At 35.9% G+C, this 21,610-nt stretch overlaps 1 protein-coding gene and 1 long non-coding RNA gene across 13 annotated transcripts; both read left to right on the plus strand.

Annotated features, from left to right (window-relative positions):
• Positions 1 to 5,469: 5,469 nt before the first annotated feature.
• LOC104231881 (late blight resistance protein R1-A-like) lies at positions 5,470 to 13,752 on the plus strand. Of its 6 annotated transcripts, XM_070160651.1 has the most exons (5): positions 5,470 to 5,729; positions 8,116 to 8,245; positions 8,331 to 10,638; positions 10,728 to 11,855; positions 13,503 to 13,752. In XM_070160651.1, the coding sequence occupies exons 3-5, from the start codon at positions 8,366 to 8,368 to the stop codon at positions 13,540 to 13,542; spliced, it is 3,441 nt and encodes a 1,146-aa protein (XP_070016752.1). In that variant the 5' UTR covers positions 5,470 to 5,729; positions 8,116 to 8,245; positions 8,331 to 8,365; the 3' UTR covers positions 13,543 to 13,752. The 6 variants fall into 6 exon arrangements, with proteins under 6 accessions (XP_070016752.1, XP_009783245.1, XP_009783246.1 ...); XM_009784943.2 differs by having other exon boundaries at positions 5,470 to 5,752; positions 7,952 to 10,638; XM_009784944.2 differs by having other exon boundaries at positions 5,470 to 5,752; positions 8,116 to 10,638.
• A 2,354-nt stretch (positions 13,753 to 16,106) lies between these two features.
• Positions 16,107 to 19,131, plus strand: LOC104231880 (uncharacterized). Of its 7 annotated transcripts, none has more exons than XR_712191.2 (6): positions 16,107 to 16,265; positions 16,766 to 16,839; positions 16,939 to 17,023; positions 18,113 to 18,248; positions 18,336 to 18,429; positions 18,518 to 19,131. It is a non-coding gene; the product is annotated as an uncharacterized lncRNA (long non-coding RNA). The 7 variants fall into 7 exon arrangements; XR_712192.2 differs by having other exon boundaries at positions 16,118 to 16,265; positions 18,076 to 18,248; XR_712194.2 differs by having other exon boundaries at positions 16,118 to 16,265; positions 18,155 to 18,248.
• The last annotated feature ends 2,479 nt before the right edge of the window (positions 19,132 to 21,610 follow it).

The following is a 21,610-nucleotide window of genomic DNA, read 5'->3' on the forward strand; positions in this document are numbered from 1 at the left end:
GGGTGACTCTCAACAACGGTCCTAGTGGATTCAAAGGTTAAGATATGATGTCTAAGAATTTTGAGTCCATAAGTATGGTTAAGAATCGAGCTTTTGCAACGTATTATGAAAAAAGGCTCGGAAGGTTCTAGTTCTACGATATCTTCGACTTGTAGTGTAGCAATTGGAGGAATGAGAGAAAATGATTTTGGATTTGTAGAGGAATTATCAAAATGAGTGCATCAGTTGAGGGTGCGAATATGCACATAAGGAGGGTATGAGACGGTTTGTGGGATTTGAGACAATATGATCTCGTGATACAAGGCCACTCGGGATGAGTGCGGATTGAGTTCATTATGTGTTGAATGGAGTTATTATTATTTCTGAGCAATTAAGGATAAATTAGAAGAAGTTAGATTGGTTATCCATGGTTGGATTGGCATATTAGTAGCAGTGATCAGTTTCTTCAGCGTGAAGAAATTATGCATGTGATTCGTAACGGTACGTGTGAGGCTTGATGACCGCCGTAACTGATTTTATTTGGAAGTATTCAAGTATTATGGCCTGTTATGTGTAGGCAGATCCCAGGAGGGTTATGGTGGTTCAAACCACAACTTGAGGATTAGAATGTCCTACGATTATGAGAAGTTACCCACATGTTGCTATGGTTCTCTTGGAATGAGTTAAGTAAAAAATTTCTAGGTGGAGAAGTGTTTACCCTATTAGTAGTTCAGGAGTTATGATGAAACTCTGGCGCTATCACATATTGGCATGTTAGGTGTAGTGAGCGGTATGAAATTTGGAAGTAAGGATCAGGATTGCGGTTCGGTATTGACAAGGATGTCACAGGCTCGGATGAGAAGGAAAAGGATTGGGATGTTTAGAGTAAGCTGTATTGTTTTCAGCGACACTTGAGATCGGTGTCCTGTGAAAGAGGCTTTGCATCCTGGTTATGGATTCTTGATCTGCTTTGCAGCGTTAGTGCGACTGGTGGTATGGATATGTAGACTTGCTACCTTGTGCGAAAGGTCGTGGGAGCATACCTCACAGGAATATTGTACAAGCGTGACGTTATAGTCACTTGATTGATTGAAGGTTTAGACCAAGTGTGAAGATTATGGTAATATCACTAATTTGAGAATTTATGCCTGAAGGGCACTCAGTTTATTGGGTTGCGGACTGTGGAGGTTTACTCCAGTTATGATGATTGTTCTTGTGAGTTATAGGAAAAAGGGGTATTTGTGGACCCTTAAAAGGTTATTTGCCTAGTACGGTGCGATCAGAATCGGCTTGAGGTCTGTGGATGGATTTAAATATGAAGGTGGGATCTATATTAGGTCGGATGTGTTCATTTCAGCATAGTGCTCCTTATGAAGGAGTGCGGACGTTGGAAGCTATTTCGTCGTCGGCTATTTCATGTAATACTATATTGTGCCATATGAGTTGTGAGACAGATGGATAATTTTCTTATGTGTTCAGGTTCTGTGTAGCGATGGTGTTATGCGAGAAGGATGGCTCTTGAGATTCAGATCATATATCACGCCTCAGTTGTGCTTGAGTTTTGTAGCGTATGGCGCTATTTGTCTCCCTAGGGATTGTATTATGCACTTAGAGTGCTTGCGGCCGATATTCGATATTTGGTGGTGATGAGCACTCTAGCTCGGTATGTATCTCCTTATATAGATTTATGTGGATCGGGTGGCACACCGCCACGTGTATGTTGTTTGTATCGGGTTGCACGCCGCAACAGTATGATGTTGAGTATAGTTTTCTATATTCTAATTTTTGTGTGTTTTGTTTCCCATTTTCTAAGGAAAGTTCATACTAGTTGCATGAGTTGAGTAGTCCCTTCCAGAGTTATTTTTTCTTATGTATCACGTTCGAGTTGGTAGCATATTAGCACATTGCGGCATCATATGAGACTTTTGATCATGTCTGGGGTGGCTCAATGCCTGAACAGTTCGTATTGGGTGAGACAAAATTATTGGATCTAGGATTAGTGCAATCGAATTGTATGAAGTGTATTACAAAGCAAATACCACTAATTGGTTCAGAATGAGGTAATGGTTCTTGTCAGGAGTATAGACTCAACGATTTGTTGACTCGGCAGTTGGTTATGAATTTCTACATATCTCTTCCGTCATGGCGGTATTGCAAAAGTTGGGACAAGATTTATATATGTCATAAGGTGCATTGTGAGCATCAGATGCGGGAAATGTCGGTTATTATGAACAAAGAATGTTATTATGGTCCGTGAATGATGTGCTGCATGGTAAGAATTTAGCAAAAGGTATGCGGTCATGTTCTGGTACATTGTGTAGTGATTAATACGGTATCCGTATGTTGGAAGCAGGCCTGGCAGAGGATTTCAGGTGTTGGAACTGGGTTCTAAGCTTATTTGTTTGAATAAAAGAGAATATTTTCAAATTTGCTTGAGCTAATGTGCTCAACTGAGTTGTGGTAGCACGCCGTTCGGCAATTTGAGGCCATGAGTAGCTTCACTTAAGGTATTATGACTTGAACGCGTGGTCAGATGAATTTCGGGAAGTTTGGAAATTATTTGGAAAGAAAATCCTTATTTCGGAAGCTTTAAGTTGAAAGAATTGACTAAAGTTTGATTTATGAGTAAACAACCTCAGAATAAGGATTTGAAGGTTTCAACAGGTTTGCATGATGATTTTGGATTGGGAAGTATGTCCAGATCGGATTTTGGATGACTTGGGAGCATTTTGGCGCATGTTGTGGAAGTTAACATTTTTGGAAGAATTGCATCATATTGGGTTGAAGTGCAATTCAGTGTTATCGATGTCCGTTTGGGATTCCGAGTCTGGGGATAGCTCCCTATGGTGATTCTGGTATTGGGAGCGCGATCGGATGTGGATTTGGAGGTTCAAAGGTCATTTTGGAGTCATTTGGCGGAAGTTAGAAATTTGAAGGTTTTTGAGGAGTTTGACTGGAAGTGAACTTTTTGATATCGTGATCGGATTTCGATTCCGAAAGTTGAAGTAGGTCCGTAATGTCAAATATGACTTGTGTGCAAAATTTGAGGTCAATCAAATATGATTTGATAGGTTTCGGCATCGAATGAAGAAGTTCAAAATTCTAAAGTTCATCAAGTTTGAAATGGAGTGTGATTCGTGATTTTAGCGTTGTTTGATATGATTTGAGACCTTGACCAGGTCCACATGATGGTTTGGGGCTGGCTGGTATGATTGGTCAGGGTTCCGGGGGCCTCGGGTGGATTTCGGATGGGCAATAGATCAAATTTGGAATTTAAAGAAGAAATGAAGCAGCTACCTTCTGGTGTAACCGCACCTGCGAGACTTGGGATGCAGGTGCGGAGCCGCAGAAGCGGACTTGGTGTCGTAGAAGCGGAAATGGACCGGTCTAGGCTGGAACCGCAGATGCGGTCATTGTTTCGCAAAAGCGGGACCACACCTGCTGGAGGAAAAGCGCAGAAGCGGAGTGAGGGGCCTGGTGAAAGACCACAGAAGTGGTAGTGGGGCCGCACCTGCGGGACCTCAGAAGCGGTCAAGTGACCGCAGGTGCGAAAAGGCTGGAGGCAGTGTGTTCTTTTAAAAATGAGGGTTTGGCTCATTTTTCACCATATTTCCTCCATGGGAGCCGATTTTGGAGCAACTTGGGAGTGTCATTTTTATCACCAAGCATGGGGTAAGTGATTCATACTAGTTTTGAGTTAAATACATGAATATATACAGATTTGAGCATGGAAATTAGTGGAAAATTATGGGGTTTGGTAGGAAACCTAAGGTTTTGGTATTTTTGGATTTGTTACCACGAATTTGGGCATGAAATTGAGAATAAATGATATATTTGAGTTCGTGAGGTTATGGGTAAACTTTATCTTCGAAAAATTTCAGAATCCAGGCACGTGGGCCCGAAGGCAATTTTGTCAACTTTTCGATCAGGGTTAGAAATTATTATAAATTGGATTATTATGAGCAATTGAGCATATATTAATGAGTTTGCATAATTATTGGTTAGTTTTGGAATGCCAGTTATGGAACTTCGGAGTGAGGTGAGCCTCTTTTCTAACCTTGTAAGAGGAAATTGTCCCTATAGGTGAATTAATTGGATATGTGCTTCTATTTGTGGGGGTTACGTACGCACGAGGTGATGAGAGTCCATGCGTAGTTACTATTATGCTTAAGACCGGATAGTCTAGGACCCAAAAGCATACTTTACCTGAAATAATTGTAACCTTATTGACAGTTTAAATTGCTTTAATCGTATCGAAGTGGTAAATGATTTTCTAAAAGAGTTAACTTCGTTTTCTCAACTTGTAAAAGAGAAATTTGACACCTCCTTGAATAATTGTTTCCCTGATGAAGTCTTGATTGACTTTTAAATGTGTGTTTCTATGTGTACATGTGTCGCATGTATGATTCGCGAGCGGGATAATAGATGCATCTGTGGTTCATGCCATTCGACCCTCCGGCAATGCACGGTTTAAATATTGTTGGATCGGGGCATACAACCTCGACATGATTTTCGCATGCTTATATTGCCTGCCTTGAGATTTACAAAATTTGATATTGCCTCCCTGGCCTGAGATAAATTAATAAATGATGAAAATAAATTTGAAACTTTTTTATTAATAAAAGAATTGTTTGCTTGCTTCACGCTATTGAGTTATGGCCGTTTATATAAAAATCCTCGATTTACTATGTTATTGGTATATTATTATTGGACCACTAGTAAGTGTCAAAGTCGACCTCTCGTCTCTACTTCTTCGAGATTAGACAGAATACTTACTGGGTACACGTTGTTTCATACTCATGCTACACTTGCTATGCAATTTTTGTTGCACAAGCACATGTATGTCTAGTGGCCTACTTTGGCGCAGCGGCATGGTTGATACGGGGACTTGAGTGAGATGCACTTCTCGAGACGACCCGCAGCCGGCAGAGTCTCCTTCAGAGTGTTATATTGTATTTTTTTCTACTGTCCAACTTGTATTCCGGACGGTTATTGTATTACATTGTTTCCTAGAGAATGCTCATGCACTTGTGACATCGGGTTCTGGGATGATTATGGGATTATTCAACATTTAGTTTGTTAAGGACATCATTATTTATTGAGTGAATTTCATTATTTATTGTTTAATGTATAAAAGAAATGATTTCAATAAATACTAAAATGTGAATTTAATTAACTTTTTGGTGTTGGCTTGCTTGATAGTGGTGTCCGGCGCTATCACGATCCTTGGTGGATTTAGGGTCATGACATTCACGTGCTTTATTTGATGGTAAAGATACGCACTGACCACTGTGGGCAAAGTGGTATGTCTTAGATACACTCTGCCAAGATTGAGTGCATAAAAGGTTGCCCGTATTGGAAAGGTATATAACAGGGATTTGGCTACAATGTCAAGCAAAATATGTATTTTGCGTATCTAATATGACCGCTTTATTTATATGCAAAGACAAGTATACCCTCTCCTATTAACATGCACATAACTCAGGTCAGTTCATCTGTTTTACCCAAAATCTCAAATGCTGCCCCATGATTTGCCCAAATCCCATTCTTAGCGGAGAATAAAAATGGCGGGTAATTCAAATCTCCCAAGCACATACTCACTCACACGCACAAAGAAAAACAAGCGGAGAGCGTTAGAAACTGAGATGGCAAAGCGGCGTAGGAGAAACTATGCGGACGAAAATGGATAAACTTAGGTTAAAATTGAGGTTCCCATTCGAAACCAGTCGATTCAACCAAGGCCCAATTATGTAAGGAACTCTTCAATTCCTGGGTATGTTTTTCCCCAATTGCTAATTTGAAGTCTCTCTTTTATTGTGAAGAATTAATATCATCATCTTTCATCTGGTTATGGTAGCCAAAAAGTATGCAACAGTTGTTGCTTGTGTCTGTTTGTTTTGGTATATGACCTACGTATATATATTTGGGACTTCGAAACTCACTTGCCCGACTAATTTAGTTTGGCTAACCATATAGAGCTAGCTCATTTTAAGGGAGAAGTTTTTCATTCTCAGGCTCAAACACGATACATCTAGTTAATGATATATAATTTAGGGGTTGATATACTGCTGCAGCAGAGCTGGGACTATGAGTTGGTACACTCTAGATGGGTACATCATGTTATATATTTCATTTTTTTTTACTTTTAGGATTTGAACAAATCGATTAGACATCTCGTCTAATTTACAACAAGATCGTATCCTGTAATTCACTATCTTAGAAGTTGACTAGTAGTAACATAATTAAATGTGGCAAAGGAAAGTTCGCTACCAATCATAAATAAAAGATTTTTAATTTACGGTTCATACTTGCTGATTCGATGGAAACCTTAGGCTACAAATACATTGGATGAAGAGGAAACAAAATTCGTTTTTAGAAAATAAAATACGTAGAACTATGAAAAAGAGATCGGGGAAAAAAACATTTCACAGGAAAATGGGAGGATATGCGTAAGTTTTAAGTTGGATTAGACATTAATTTTGTGTTTCAAAGTTATGTTTTCATCCCCTTAAGATGCTGCAGGAAAAAAGTTAATTTTTACAGAGCAAGTGTTGTCTTTTTTTCTCTCAACATGTTTTCACGATATTAGTTGACCTTTCCTAAATAGATTGTCTTAATTCATCTTGGTTTTCTTTTAAGGCAGAGGAAAGAAAAAGGACAAATGCTTTTGAGTTGATTTTCTATTGAAGCCAGCTACTTTTCATATATTTTCTGTTTAATCTACTTTCATTATACTGCTAATTGTTGAGTTCCTTAGACCGTAATTTCTTATTGTGCTCTTTCCAAGTTGTTGGTTCCATCGAACGCAAGATTTTTCTCCCTAACTCTTTCTCTAGATTGTCATTTTTTCCTGCGTTCCTTCCAAGTTGAACTATAGTTATATAAGCTGCCTTTAATATTCTGGAATTTTTGTTTTCTCAGTTAATAAATAGACACTCTTCGATTTGTGAACTTGATGGTTGATTACAAATGTATTGTAACTCTTTTAGTTACTGTTTTCTTGTCATGTAGTTATTCAGATCTAATGATTTTTTGTATTTTTTTGTGTAGAGCTATTTTATTTCCATGTGAAATGACAAATAATATCCATATGATCGTATATGATAGAAGTTTCCTTTGATATGTCTAAAGTCTAATGTCAATGGGATAATTAATAGATCCATGTGATACAATAATTTTATATCCATGTTATATGACTATTTCTAATGGTGAAAGATGACATTTATAATTCTTTGTCCTTGGACTCTATCATCTTTAATATTATACTTACTAAGAAATGTAAATTGCTATAAACTTGTCATTGCACATGATAACAAAAGGAATCTCGTGCCACATGCATTCCATACTTTAATTACTCTATTTTTATACTCTAATTCTGGAATTCAAAATTCTGAAAAAGGGTAACTAGATCATCTCTCCTTCGGTTGTATGCTTTTAGCTGAAAAAATTGCAGACTTGTTGCTTTTAGTCGATTTTTCTTTTAGTACTAGTCATTAACTTATGTGCCTTCCTTGAGCATCTCATATCAGTTGTTGAGAAATTTGCATCTGAAAAGTATAACTTTTAACTGCATACATAGTCTTCCAATATTTGTTTAAGCTGTAAAACTTCATTTTAGTTGACCAATCCTAACATTAATCAAATATAAGTTGACCAATCCTCAATGAAAAGAACTTACCCTTTAGCAGGGTCAAGAGCCATTTGAAACAGAAAAAATAAAAAAGAATGATTTGGTAAATGATGATGCTCTTTGTCCTTAATTAAATTCAACTGTAACGTGACAATTAATGCAAATTGCTGATACAAAATTTGAATGGAAATTTATTGAGTGGTTATATGATAGCTGGAAACTAATATAAAATTCCAAACAAAGAGGAAAGAAAAGAACCTCCTGAGTAGTATAATATTTTGTTCTCTATGAAAAGGCTTAGTAGTATCAAACATCTAATTTGCTCCTTCTTCCCCTTTGCAGTTCAACTTCATCACATTTTCTTTTAATCACTCACAAATGTCTCCTAACCAATATCTGTCTTCATTAAATGGTCTTTTTGAACATCTGCAACAACTTGACAATATTTCGAGAGAAATATTCCAGTTCTTTATGCATCAATTCAAATTCCTGGATATTTTTCTCAGTTTGCAGAGCTTCAAAGATGAACCCGACATGCTAGATATCAGTCAGAAAGTCCAAGCACTCTTTCAAGATGCTCTAGTTGACTTTTCTGAATTACACCTAGCTGAGTACTTCAATTTTTGTATCTTTAAGGTACAAAACAAGATTTGGTTGATTAAGATGGAAATTAGAGCCAAATACTCCTTTCCTAAAATATCATCATTACCATTAATTTCAGCCAAGAAGAATGGTAGTGATATTCCCAAATTTGTAATGGATTTCATGGATACTGTGGTGGAGATTCTTCGTGATCTAGTCGATGATCCTTGCTCATCACTTCTTTATGTTCCAGAAACTAATGAACATGTTGAAGATGTTTTAAAGGAATTGAAACTGCTGCGAACTTTTGTTTGCTTTGTCTCAGAGAGGTTCATAGAGCCTCAGAGCCAACATCTTGCTAATTTCTTCACTCATGTTTTGGCTGTGGCCGGCCATGCATCAATGCTTGTCTGGTTGTATTTTTCAAGCTATGGCTACGAAGATCAAGATGTGGCTGTTCTAGGTGAAATCAATGTTTTCCTTTTCTTGCAAATGAAATTTAAGCCCATTCAGCCAAGCATCCGCAAGATCTACATTGCACTCCTGGAAGTTTTAAAGTCGAGAATACAATCAGGATGGTGTCCCAACATCCAAAATCATGAACATGCAGCTGACAGTGAAGCCAACTTTTTGGAGACTATCCAACAGGATTTGGCGGAGCTGCCAACTAATAGTAACTTCAGTCAGAGTGATGCTTTGAAGGATCAATTGGTAATCCTAAAAGAGATGCTCGACATCTTGAGAGCCGATATCATCCATGTGCCAATACGAGATCTTGAAGTTCTTCTTCGAGATATTGACACTTTCATTATTGATGTTGGACTCGTGGTTTACTCATTATATAAAGGTGAGGAGGAGGAGAAGGAAGTCGTGGCAGTGGGAGAAGTGAATCCTGCACTAGTTCTTGATTTGTTGGGAAACATTCAAAAAATAATTATCACGGAGAAACTCATGCCCATTCGGAAGGCGTTTCATTCTAATTACTTGCCAAGAATTCATGGGCTAGGCTACGTTGATTTCATTTTAAAAAACCTGAAAGAGTTCCAAAGCCGCCATTTAGATTCACTAGCTTCTACCACGAAGCTACTTCAAAGGATTCAGAAGGAACTCGAGAGCTGGCAACCTTTTCTAGAGTCTGTTGCAGAAGAGCAACACAATGACATCGACAAAATTCAACGTTGTGCTACACAATTGATTGGCAAAGCATATGAGATAGAATACCTAATTGATGCGTGTATATGCGAAAAAGCTCCTGTATGGTGCCTCGAACATTGGTTCTTGGATATCGTGGAGGACACCATTCTTGTCAAAGATGAGGTTACAGAGATTCATGAAAAGAAAATGGTTGAGGATGCATTAATAAACACTGTCACAACTCGTACAACATCAAATTTGGAAAGGTCTCCAAGGATGAATGAAGAAATTGTGGGTTTTGACGATGTTGTAGAAAATTTAAGAGAACAACTAGTTAAAGGCACCAAAGGGCGAGATGTTATATCGATTGTTGGTATGCCGGGTCTAGGCAAGACGACTCTGGCATATAGACTCTACTCTGACAGGTTAGTTGTTTCTCACTTTGATATTCGTGCTGATTGTTGTGTGTCTCAAGTGTATTCACGTAAGAACTTGTTATTGGCGATTCTACGTGATGTTATCAGTGAGAACTCTGAATTTAGAGAAAAGAAAGCTGATGAATTAGCTGATCTGCTGCGCAAAGCTTTATTTTCGAAAAGATATCTTATCCTTGTTGATGATGTGTGGGAAGCTAGTGTGTGGGATGATTTAATCTGTTGTTTTCAAGATGCCAACAATGGAAGTAGAATCATTCTAACAACACGAAATCATGAAATTGCTGAGTACGCCAAATTTCAAAGTAATCCCTTTTCGCTTCGTATGTTTAACAATGAAGAAAGTTGGAAGTTACTTAGAAAAAAAGTATTTGGGGAAGAAAGCTGCCCTTCTCTGCTAATGAATATTGGGCGACAAATAGCAGAAAAGTGTGGCCAATTGCCTCTTTCAATTGCTTTGGTGGCTGGTGTTCTAGCGGAAGTGGAGAAGAAAGAAGAATGTTGGGAACAAGTGGCCAATAATTTAGTTCCTCACATTCACAACGACTCAAGGGCCATAATAGAAAATAGTTATCAGATTTTACCCTATCATTTAAGGTCTTGCTTTCTTTACTTTGGAGCATTTTTAGAGGACAATGTAATTAATGTTTCGAAGTTAATACGGTTGTGGATCTCAGAAGGATTCGTAAAAGGTTGTGAAGGCAAGAGTTTGGAGGATATAGCAGAAGGTTATTTGGGGAATCTTATTGGAAGAAATCTAGTGATGGGAACTAAGAGGAGTTTTAGAGGTAAGATTAAAGCATGTCGTATTCATGACCTATTGCATGATTTCTGCAAGGTGAGAGCAAAGGAAGAGAATCTTGTCCAATGGATGAAATGGTAATATACCAATTAGTGGTACTCTTTTGGTTCAACTAATTAAATGTTCAAGTCATATTATGATTTTATACTAATTTCTTTATTTACAGGGAACAAACTGCCAATCCTTCTTCCAACATTTCCTGCCTCGAGCAACTTGCTCATCGCATGTCCATTTATGGTAAATGGTATCGTATTGGAGAATGGAGCACGTGTTGGTCACGTGTTGGCTCCATAATTTTGCTTAATGATTGCCTTGCATTTGATATTGTCTCCCAAATTTTTTACAGCTTTAAGTTTCTAAAAGTGTTGGATTTGCAGTTCACTACTATTGATTCTTTCCCAACCGATCTAGTTTACTTGAGATATTTTGCTGCACAAACTCATAAATCGTTGGACATATCAATCATAACCAATTGTTGGAACCTCGAGACTTTGATATTACACAATTATGGAGCGATGTCACTGCCCCTTACACTCTGGAATATGGTTAATTTGAGAAATTTGCATATTTTCCGTTGCAGCTTCAATATAAAATATGAAAAATATTCACTCGAGAACTCGAAAAGCCTTTATGGTTTGAGAACTTTTTCGGCTCCATATTTTTCTTGTGTCGAGGATGCGGAATTGATTTTGAGAAAAACACCTAATCTTCGGGAACTCAAATGCACATTCCTAGATGAGGATGTTGACAAATTTCGGTACTATGTATTGAATTTTCCAACCGAGATTGAGACGCTGAAGATTTATTGCCCATACTTTTGCAAATTAACCATCCCCTTTTGCATCTCCGCACCAAATCTCAAAAACTTGACATTAGAGAGGTATTGCCTGCATCCTCAGCACTTGTCAACAATTGCGTTGCTTCAGAATCTTCAAGTACTCAAAATGAAAAGCATTAAATTTGAGAAGAAGGTATGGGAAGTGAGCAATGGCGACTTCCCTGAACTCAAAGTCTTGAAACTACAAGAAATATTTTGCTTTGAAGAATGGGATGTCACAGATGACGAGGCCTTTCCAAAGCTTGAACGCTTGGTTTTGCGTGAATGCGAATATCTTAAGGAGATCCCTTCTGCTTTTGGAGAGATCTCTTCTCTAAAGTACATTGAGGTAAGGAAATGCCCCGAATCCGTTGACAAGTCAGCCAGGGATATTCGAGAAATACAAGTTGAAGATTATCAGAATACTGGCTTCGAGATCTTTATCCGTGAGAGACGAAAATACCAACTCTTACTCAGGTACATTCCAGTCTCATTTTAAAAACTCAGTTAAATCAATTCTCCAATTTTTCTAACGTGCCTTTACTGATTATTCATTTTGTTTGACACCTATGCTAAAGCTTTAGTATTTAATTGATTTTATCTATTAGAGGTAAACGTCGTTGAAAGAAATAGGTGTACTGTAAATTAAAAAGATGAATATTTTAGCAATAAGAGATGGATAAACGTAAGAAGCCTAGCTGCCTCGGTGTAGTTTTTATTAATGCAAACAAGTTAAAAGGACATTTCATCCTCATAAATATTCTTTTTCAAAACAAATGCAGATAATTGGTTATCCAAATGATTTATAAAGCAAGGCTGAGGGGCTGGTAGCTAGAAGTTGGAACTTTGTTAGAAGTTTTATAAACCAGTTAGTATTTCTGAACGCAAACACTTAACTAGGAACTGTCTTCATGTAGGGTTTCTACATTAATTAGATTTAATATTAGTGTTCTAATCTGCTAATATTAGGTTTGCTCCTCATATTACATGCAAAAAAAAGTCCTTAAATACTTAAAAAGAAAAGGTCATTTGGTAAAAGATATGCTGATCTTTGTCCTTAATTAAAGTCAACTGTCCCTTAATGTGACAACTGATGGGTTGTTGTTATTATTATTATTATTATTATTATTATTATTACAACAACAACCCAGTATAATCCTACTAGTAGAGTCTGGGGAGGGTAGTGTGCATGCAGACCTTACCCCTACCCTGAGGTATAGAGGCTGTTTCCAATAGATCCCCGACATCCTTCCCTCCAAGAACTCTCCACCTTTGCTCTTGGGGTGATTCGAACTCACAACCTCTTGGTTGGAAGTGGAGGGTGCTTACCTCTTGGTTGTATTATGTTAATACAAACTGTTTGGAGTCTAGACACGGCATGGTACTCTTTCTACTACTATATTAATATAGAGGTGGTTTTAAAATAAATATTTTATCGATATAAGATACTCATATTGATAAAATGATTTGAACCGCTTATTGTAAATTGTAAAAATGGGGATTTTACCCCCTTTATCTAATGCTGAATCGACGTCCTATTCGAAGTACGAAGAGCTTTTTGGATTTGAAAAAAAAAAGAAACGACTTTGCTGACAATTACATATTTTTTATTTTGTCAAAAGAGTCTAAGAAAAGTCACTAAACTATAAAGACAAATCATTGTAAAAGTCAAATTTTCGGCATTAATTACGACATAATGCATTTATAGCCACAAATATGAAAATCGTGGCTAATACCTAAGAATGGCCACAAAAATTAAATTCTCGTGGCTATTTACAATTGCATAGCATTTTTTAGGTACAAAGATTAAATTGGCAAAGCTTTTGTAATGTGATTCGGGAGATGCTTTTAATCACTCCCGATGAAATTAATTTCCAGCCAATTATGGATTTTTTTATTAAATATTCGTGTTTTTAACTTGACTGAACTCTTGCTATTTCTTAGGCATGTTGTTGTCCATGTTAATATCTGTACGTTTATTTGCTATGGATCTATAATTCTTTCTTGAAATGATAATGTAGGGTTACATATATATATATATATATATATATATATATATATATATATATATATAATTAGTTATTTCTATTTTTTGGTATTAATTTACTTTATCAAAATTGATAGGAAAATATGTGAAACCATTAAAAAGCAGCAGTCAAACTAAGGTGCAGTTGGAGACAATGTCAGGAGAGAAAGGAAAAGATTGTGCAGCTTTTGGTCCCAAGCAAAATTGTAGTACTATAATTGGTGTCATAGAAGAATTGTGTACTGTAAAATATTTTGAGATTTAAATATACAATTATGTGTACCTTGGAAACCTATTTTGGAATCTAAGGATTCTTAGCTACATTATAAAAATTCTTGTGACTACCAATACTTGTGGCAAATTCTTCAATATGTAGTAATGTAATTTTTTTTTATAGCTAAGCACATATATATAATTGTCATGTAACAAAAATATGTGTATATATTCTCACTTTCCGTAGCTTATAAAGAAAATCTTTAGCTATAATTTCTAAACTCGTAGCTAAATACATGAGACTAAGCTATAAAAAAAGCCAGAAAATTTGAATTTCCATGGCAACCAAATTAAATATTTTGCCACAATAAAATTCATTGTGGCTACAATATAGAAACTGCTACATATTTTTTTTGATGAGGCAAAAGAATAAGATTATTCACTATAAGTATATATTTTTTGTGGCAAAAAACTTTTATCAATATAACTACAACACAAAAAATATTTATAGTAATAAGTATTAGTCCTTAGTCACCGAACATGTAAAATTTGAAGCTAACTTTTAATTACGCTATATTTTGCTACAAATGCTACGGAAAAAATTATCGCGGCTAAAGTATTTTGCTACGGAAATTTTCATATTTAGTTTCGATATACTTCGTAGCTATAAACACACAATATTATAGTGATTGAAAAATGACATGTCATTGTCGGCGCCGGGCATCATCTGTTTGCTAGTGTGTACATCCACATCAGAAGGGTTTAAAAACAAAAGAAGGTCATCCAGATGATTGAAGCCATTTGCAGGAAGTTTCTATGATCAGGGGATGTAGATTTATCCAAAAGAGCTCTACTGGCTTGATAGAGATTAGTGGTGGCAAAATGGTTAAAAGAAAATATTATCTACCCATATTATTGATTAAAAAATGAGTTCAATAATGAATTTTTTAAGAACAGGTCAAATATGGATATAAAATATATTATTCACTTACCCAATGAATAACTAATGTGTTTAACTTTTATGTTTGTAAAGCCTCAAATTGAGGGTTCCTCAAATTTAGGAAACTATGACTAATCCCAGAAGTGATCAGAAAGTCGTGGATAATATAGATAATATAGATAATATATATATATATATATATATTCATATTATCTGCCGGTTATATCCATATTATTTGCTGTTTAACCCCTTTTTCTTCTGTATTAAATATGGGTCGGATAATTTATACGTGTTTATTTTTCCCGTTCCCGACCAGCCCATTTGTCACCCCTAGTAGAGACTGCCACCCTAAAGTAGTAGGAGGATGGAATATGCCAGATGTGTTTGTGTGGAATAAAGAAGCAGTATGCATATTGCTTTGGAACATGACCCAAAAGAAAGATAAGTTATGGGTTCAATGGATACACATCTATTATGGAAAAAGAAGGCAGATATTGAACAATGGTGAAACTCCCAAATGGATTTGTATCCTCTATCTGACTACTAGAGGAGGGGCAGTCCGGGCGAAGCCCGGGCCCAACGTGAACAAAATTATACTATTCTAATTATGCTTTTTCTAATTGATATGTTACCCAAAAACGTATAGATTTGCAACAACACTTGCTGATATAAATATGTGTACTATTAAAAAAAAATGATAAACTATTATGTCAAATGAGCTGTTGCAACACTGAAATTTGACTCAAAATTCAAAAGTACTCTTTGACCACTAAATGAGCTAAAAAAGAGAATTCGAGCAAAGAAAGTTCTGTAGCAGTTAGAAAGACTCATATAAAATTCATATGATCACTATCATGATAATTATGTGAAAAGCAAGTTGATTTCCTAAGCGAATTAACTTTATCTTCACGAAACTATTAGATGAAAATCGAGAGTTTGCACCTAAATATAGTCAATGAAGATATGATATTTCACACCGATTAGAATCTGCAGTCTCAAGTTGGAGGTGAGGAGTGTTTATCACTCGGGCAACCCTCTCTTATCTACGCCCTTACTATCTATTTGCAACAAATAACGGGCGTGTAGTCTCATTTGACACAATTTAGACTTCTCGAAAGTAGCAAACTGGCAAAGGGTACATAAAATTATAAATATATGATAGCATTAATTATTTTTTCCTTCCAAAAGATGAGGAAATTAGTGATGTTTGATTTTTGACTCCATGGAAAACATCAATTTACTCCATGCAATAGCATTTACTAAAAAAAATTGGATTTTTAGCGACAACATATAGCGGTGACCCTATATGTTGCTACAACAATTATACTTTTAGCAGCGAATTTTATAAGTCGCCACTAAAAGTGATTATTTAGCAGCGACTTTTCTAAGGTCGCTTCTAATGTGACTGAAATTTTCACTCCCGCTCAAACTAAAATTTTGGCTCCATATTATTTGTGGCGACTTTTAAGTTATCGCCGCTAAAGTCTTATTGGAGTGACTAGGTCGCTACTAGACCCCTTATATTTTACTTGAAAATAACAAAATAAACGAAATAAAACTCTTCCTAATTAAAGGACACAAAACAGAGACGCCCAAACACTTCTCTCTCTCTCTAAAATCTCTCCTCCCACTCTCTAAAATCCCTTTTCTGCTAAAATTTTACCCAACTCTAAATCTCTCAAATCAAGATGTGAATCTCATCTATCAGGTTTGTGGTAAAATCCCTAATTTTTCTCTTTTTTCTTTTATGAAAAAAATTGATGTGCATAATGGAGTTTTGTGGAGGAAGAATCGCACATCTAATTTCTCTCCCTAATCTCATATAGCCGCTGGTGGCCTAATGCTTTCTCTAATCTCAGCGACTTTTTGGAGTTTTGTGCATATGTTTAATTGAAAACCCATATCAATTTATATATAAATTTATGTTCAATACAAGATCTGCTTCTATTTTCAATACAAATCACCTTTTTTGTAATTTCACTTTATTTTGTGTTGTTTCATTTGAGCCGAGGGTCTTCTGGAAACAACCCCTCTGCCCCTCGGGGTAGGGGTAAGGTCTGCGTACATATTACCCTCCCCAGACCCCACTTGTGGGATTATACTGGGATGTTGTTGTTGTTGCTGTTGTTGTTGTTGTTTTGTGTTGTTTCATGCTCTTAAGTAATGCCAAAGCAGTGAGCTTTAATTTCTTGTGTCTCGCTTGTGCAGTTGAAGGTTTTTCAGAAGATGATGCAGCTGAAATTATGCCAAACATGAGAATGAAACCTCTCAATCTTGTATATGTATTAGTTTTCCTCCTTTAGTTAAATTTATTTCACGTAAGCTTTGTAGTGTTTGTGCTGATTTTGTTTTGAATATTCAAATTATCTGTCTACAACTAGCAACACAGGTGCCTTTTTGGTTAGCAATTGGTTTTAAAAAACAAAGGGAAATGTACTATCAGACCTCCTGAATCCATGTTCATTGGTAAGTTTTTAGTTGTTGGGTGACTATACTGATCTGTGCTCCCAAATGCAGCGACAAGTTGATTTAAGTTTTGATTCAGATTTGTTTGTTTTGTCTTCTATTGTGGAGAAACTGTTACATATGCTATTTTACTAAGTTAGTTGTTGCTAGCTCAACTTGTATGTCCGTATAAGACTATGAAATCTACAGTACCCTTAAGCAAATGTTCAGTATTGGAATAGAGACGGGCTAAAATAGAGTAGATTGGTAAAGAGGCTTCATATAGCGACCTCAACTTTTGTGGGGTTGAGGGATAGTAAGGATAGTAGTAGTTGTCTTATATTTGTTGCTAGATTACCTTATCTAATAATAATAAAAAAATTCTGAGTGGTTACTGGTTCGTTATAGAATAGAGGGAGTTGTGGTGTCTCCAAACAACTGAGTTTGTTTGAATTGGGCAATTCATATATTGGTTTGTTTCTTTTTCTATTATAGTTTTCTGTTGATTGTGTTTTGGGATTTGGTTATATAGTTTAAATACGTCAGTTTTATCACAACAGTGAAAGATATCAACTGGACTTAAAAAAGCATGGAAAAAGATCCTTCTTTTTGGTATTATGCAAGGCTTATTGAATTGACATATGTGGACATTGTGGGTCGACGACATTATTATCTCATCTACTACATCTTTAGAGGCCCATCATACTCATTGTTCCACCTCAGAATTTGTTCTAGTTACTCATAGGTCTCATGTTTTCTTGCTTAAAACATAGTCATGCTAATACTCTACCAAAACTAAATAGGAAAATTCAATCTCTTATGTTTGTAATTATTAGACTTACAATAATATTAGTTTGTGATTCTTGTAACTTTATATTTGCATCTTATTTTAGAAAGTTCCATGTATTTTTGTCCTTATTAGACTGAATGTAATTTGTTCATGATGATTAAAGATGTAATTTCATAATAGAATCAACAGTGAAGTAAAATCAGTGCTTTATTCTAACATTTTTATCAATTAACTGATTTTAATTCTCTACTATATGAATTAATATTTTCTCTATTTTAATCAGTCCTTTCCTTTTTATGCGATATTTCTGGAAATGAAAGGAACTGGAAAGCTCAACTTAGCATTCACTACTCTAAATACAGTACTAATGAAGAAAGATTGTCTCATCATCCTGAAGATGCTGAACTTGAGGACTGGAAATACCTAATACAATATTTTGGAAGTCCGAATTTTAAGGTAACTTAATACCTGAAAATTCTGCCAACTGAATGACTCCATACCCATCTTGCAATGGTTGTTTATTAATTTGTTGACTTACTACAGGTTGTAAGTGAGAGGAACAAAAAAAAATAGGGAAAAGCAAACAACTAAGCATGCTTGTGGTACAAGGTCTTTTGCATAAGTAGAGGAATCTACGGTGAAAATATATTATTCCCCTATTATCACATATGCACATTTGTTATTTATATATTTGCTTATATGTTTTATCTGGAACTATCTTGTAGAGAAATCCTATTTCGTGGACAAGGATATGGAAACAAGCCTCCCAAAAAAGAGTCACACAACATGCAAACATAGAGTCCAGTATATCTTCTGCTATAGAAATTATGCGTCAAGAGATGCAAGCTGGTATGGATCGGAAGTTGCAAGAAAAACGTGAACAAATGGCTGCTGAGTTGCAAAGAATTATGGAACTTGAGTTGTAAAGGAAGTTGGAATACGAGTTGTCTAGGAAGTTGGCAGAGGACCGTGAACTCGTAAATGTAGAAGTAGAGAAGAGGATCTAGCTAGAAGTGAAAAAGAAGATGCAGGAACAATTTGCTACTTTCATGACCAGAATGCAACATATACTTGCTCTGCTCCTTCTCGACATTACTTCTTCCTTCTCGACATTTCTTCTTCCTTCCTTCTTGAAAATTCTTCTGAGACCGGCTTCCTATCTTCTTTTCAACTTTTTCTCCTTTAACTTTTATCTTCTTGATGAGTCTATAGCTTGATTTGATCAATATATGAATTGTTGGGTTGTTTTGTGTTTATCTAGTTAAAAATGCTTTGTAAAAACTAATGTGCTATTGTCAACAGCTGATGATACAATTAGTTCCTCGTCGATTGACCTCTAGTAACTTTTTAGATATTAAAATATGGTTTTTCAAGATGCTAAAGTATACTCAAGCATAAAAGCAAGCAGCTACGTAATTTTAAATGAAGGAGCCAGAAATTTTAGCTTTTAAAATATAGGTAGATATTACTGTCAGGATCATATTGTTAATGCCCATTCTATATTCCGCAAAATAACCAAATTTTCTTTTTAGTTTTATGGAGAACTTCATTTTTTCTCTGAAAGCACTTGAAAGTCTTGAACAAATGAGCAATCCTGATATAGACACTGCAACCGAACAAAATTTGGCTGTGTATCAGAGACATCCAAAAAGACAATGGGATACACGACCAAAGAACTCATCACAACTTTCAACAATGAAAACCGAATAGACAAACACAAATATTTACTTAAAACACGATAAAAAATCTACAACACAGTAGACAAATAAAAACCGTTTCAAAGCACTCCAGATCATATCCTTGAGCTCCTCACAAAGAACTAAACAGCTAGGTATGAACCATAAAGGTAAAATCAGAAGGTCCTTCATTGGAAGCCACAGGCTGAGTGCTGAACACCTTAGAAATCTTTTCAGTCAACCTTGTATCATTTCTCAGTGGATTGTTGAACGATCTCATTGTACTTCTCAGAATAGTAAGCAGCTGTTGGAGCAACTGCCTAAGTAACTTTAGGAACAATGGGAATCCAACTTAGAGAGAGCCAAGCTGATGTTGCATATTGCTCATTGGCTCGTACTTGGTGTAAAGTCCCTTGGCGGCAGGCTCATACTTGACATAGACTGTTTTTGCAAGTCCTGATGCAGCTCCTATAACACCAGCACTTTTGGCATCGGCTGCAACAGAGCGAGCAGCTGCAGAAGCCTAGAACACGAATTGCAATCTTACGAATAGACTCGTCAACCTGCAATCAAATCAAATAGTGAGCAATCTGATGAAAGAGGCAGAGCAATTTAATAATATGTTTTTAATAACTGACAAAGCATATTTAACTACAAGAAATATGACTACAAAATTTTATAGTGCCAGTTGGTACCAAATCACATACTATTTTCACAAAAGGTGAAAGCTGTTACATAATTTATTCATCAGCCTAATATTATCATCTCTTCATTCGCAAACCAACATAGAAATAGATACATACAATAGCCACAAGAATGCTAAAAAAAACAGAAGCAATATGCATCCCAACAGCCTAGGATTCTACAACAGTTCACCAAATCAAAAGAGCATCCTCACTGTGAAATCCCATAATCAATCCCAATGCAACTAATAAGATATCTCAAATATTTCATGTCTAAACTAACTTTGTGTCTAACAGAAAAATCTCACCACCACAAACACAGTGCATCAACGCCTGAAAACATCCAATTTTCATTTGAAGTATAGGAAGGAGAATATGCTAGTTCAGTTCTATGGAATGTGGAAACAGAAATTTACTTATAAAAGAATTTCCCAAGTAAAGCAGGCAGCAAGAGCGGCTAATTACACTCTCGAATATAAAAAAGAACAAGTATCCTAACAGAGATTCTGAAATAAAAATAGACGATACCATAATTTTTGGTAAAATTATTTAATTCAGAACTCATTAGTTGGTACCAAAAGATAAATTTTATCAAAAAAGGTATAGTAGATGTGTGCAAATCAGGAACAGTTACTAACATGTTTGTAAATTTTTTATCAGAAATTAGTCAAAATAACTGAAAACTAATACTATTTACCAACCAAATTTGTGATTACCAACATTCCAACAAAAATGCGGAGAGCTTGCAGCAGAGATTCAAATAGAACAAAGATACATAAACTTTCTGTAGATGCCAAGGGGAGAATTCACAGTGAATAATCGAGAACTAAAGGAAAAAATAGAAACATATACCGCGGAAGAGATAATGTAGTGTTCTTATCTCACAAGTCACAGCCACGTTGTTCAGCAACTTTTAGCGTACATCTAGCTGCTCACGCCACTCTTTCAGAATACGAAAAGGCAGGAAAAAGACTTAAAGGTAATACTTAGTATTTACTCGGAGCAAATGCAGTTAGCCTGCAATTTAGAGAGGTACAGCAATTTAAAGATAGAGCTACTTGCAATACCTGAAGGTGGTGTAGCTTACATTCACTCACTCAGTTCAACAAACTTCAATATCTCATAATGGCAAACTTATCGAAACATTGAACTACTATGTGCTTTAACTAACATATCTGACTTCGGAAGAAGGATCAGATTTTTGTCTCATATGTTTGTCATTGCATGTGGTCATCCCTTGTGAAAGTCTTTGTGTATAGTCTGTAGCCTAGAACAGAAGAGAGTACTTAAATTCCATTGGTGTTCATTTATGTTTCATGATCATCATTTGTCACAAAATTTAATATAGTCAAATAAAATAATTAAATTATTAACATATTTGATCATGTAGATTTCTACAATAAGTATAGCAAAATATCACTCACCTATGGGCAGAATGTTGAACGCCTCAAACATAACC

This window comes from Nicotiana sylvestris, chromosome 10 (assembly GCF_000393655.2).
Source record: "Nicotiana sylvestris chromosome 10, ASM39365v2, whole genome shotgun sequence".
In the NCBI taxonomy this organism is placed as follows: domain Eukaryota; kingdom Viridiplantae; phylum Streptophyta; class Magnoliopsida; order Solanales; family Solanaceae; genus Nicotiana; species Nicotiana sylvestris.

What these genes read in the sequence shown, in the direction of transcription:
- LOC104231881 (XM_009784943.2), top strand. Translation starts at nt 7,988, where the DNA reads ATGTCTCCTAACCAATATCTGTCTTCATTAAATGGTCTTTTTGAACAT. An exon ending in CTTGTCCAATGGATGAAATG is followed by an intron (nt 10,639 to 10,727) that starts GTAATATACCAA and finishes CTTTATTTACAG; the next exon opens with GGAACAAACTGCCAATCCTT. An exon ending in AAATACCAACTCTTACTCAG is followed by an intron (nt 11,856 to 13,502) that starts GTACATTCCAGT and finishes CAAAATTGATAG; the next exon opens with GAAAATATGTGAAACCATTA.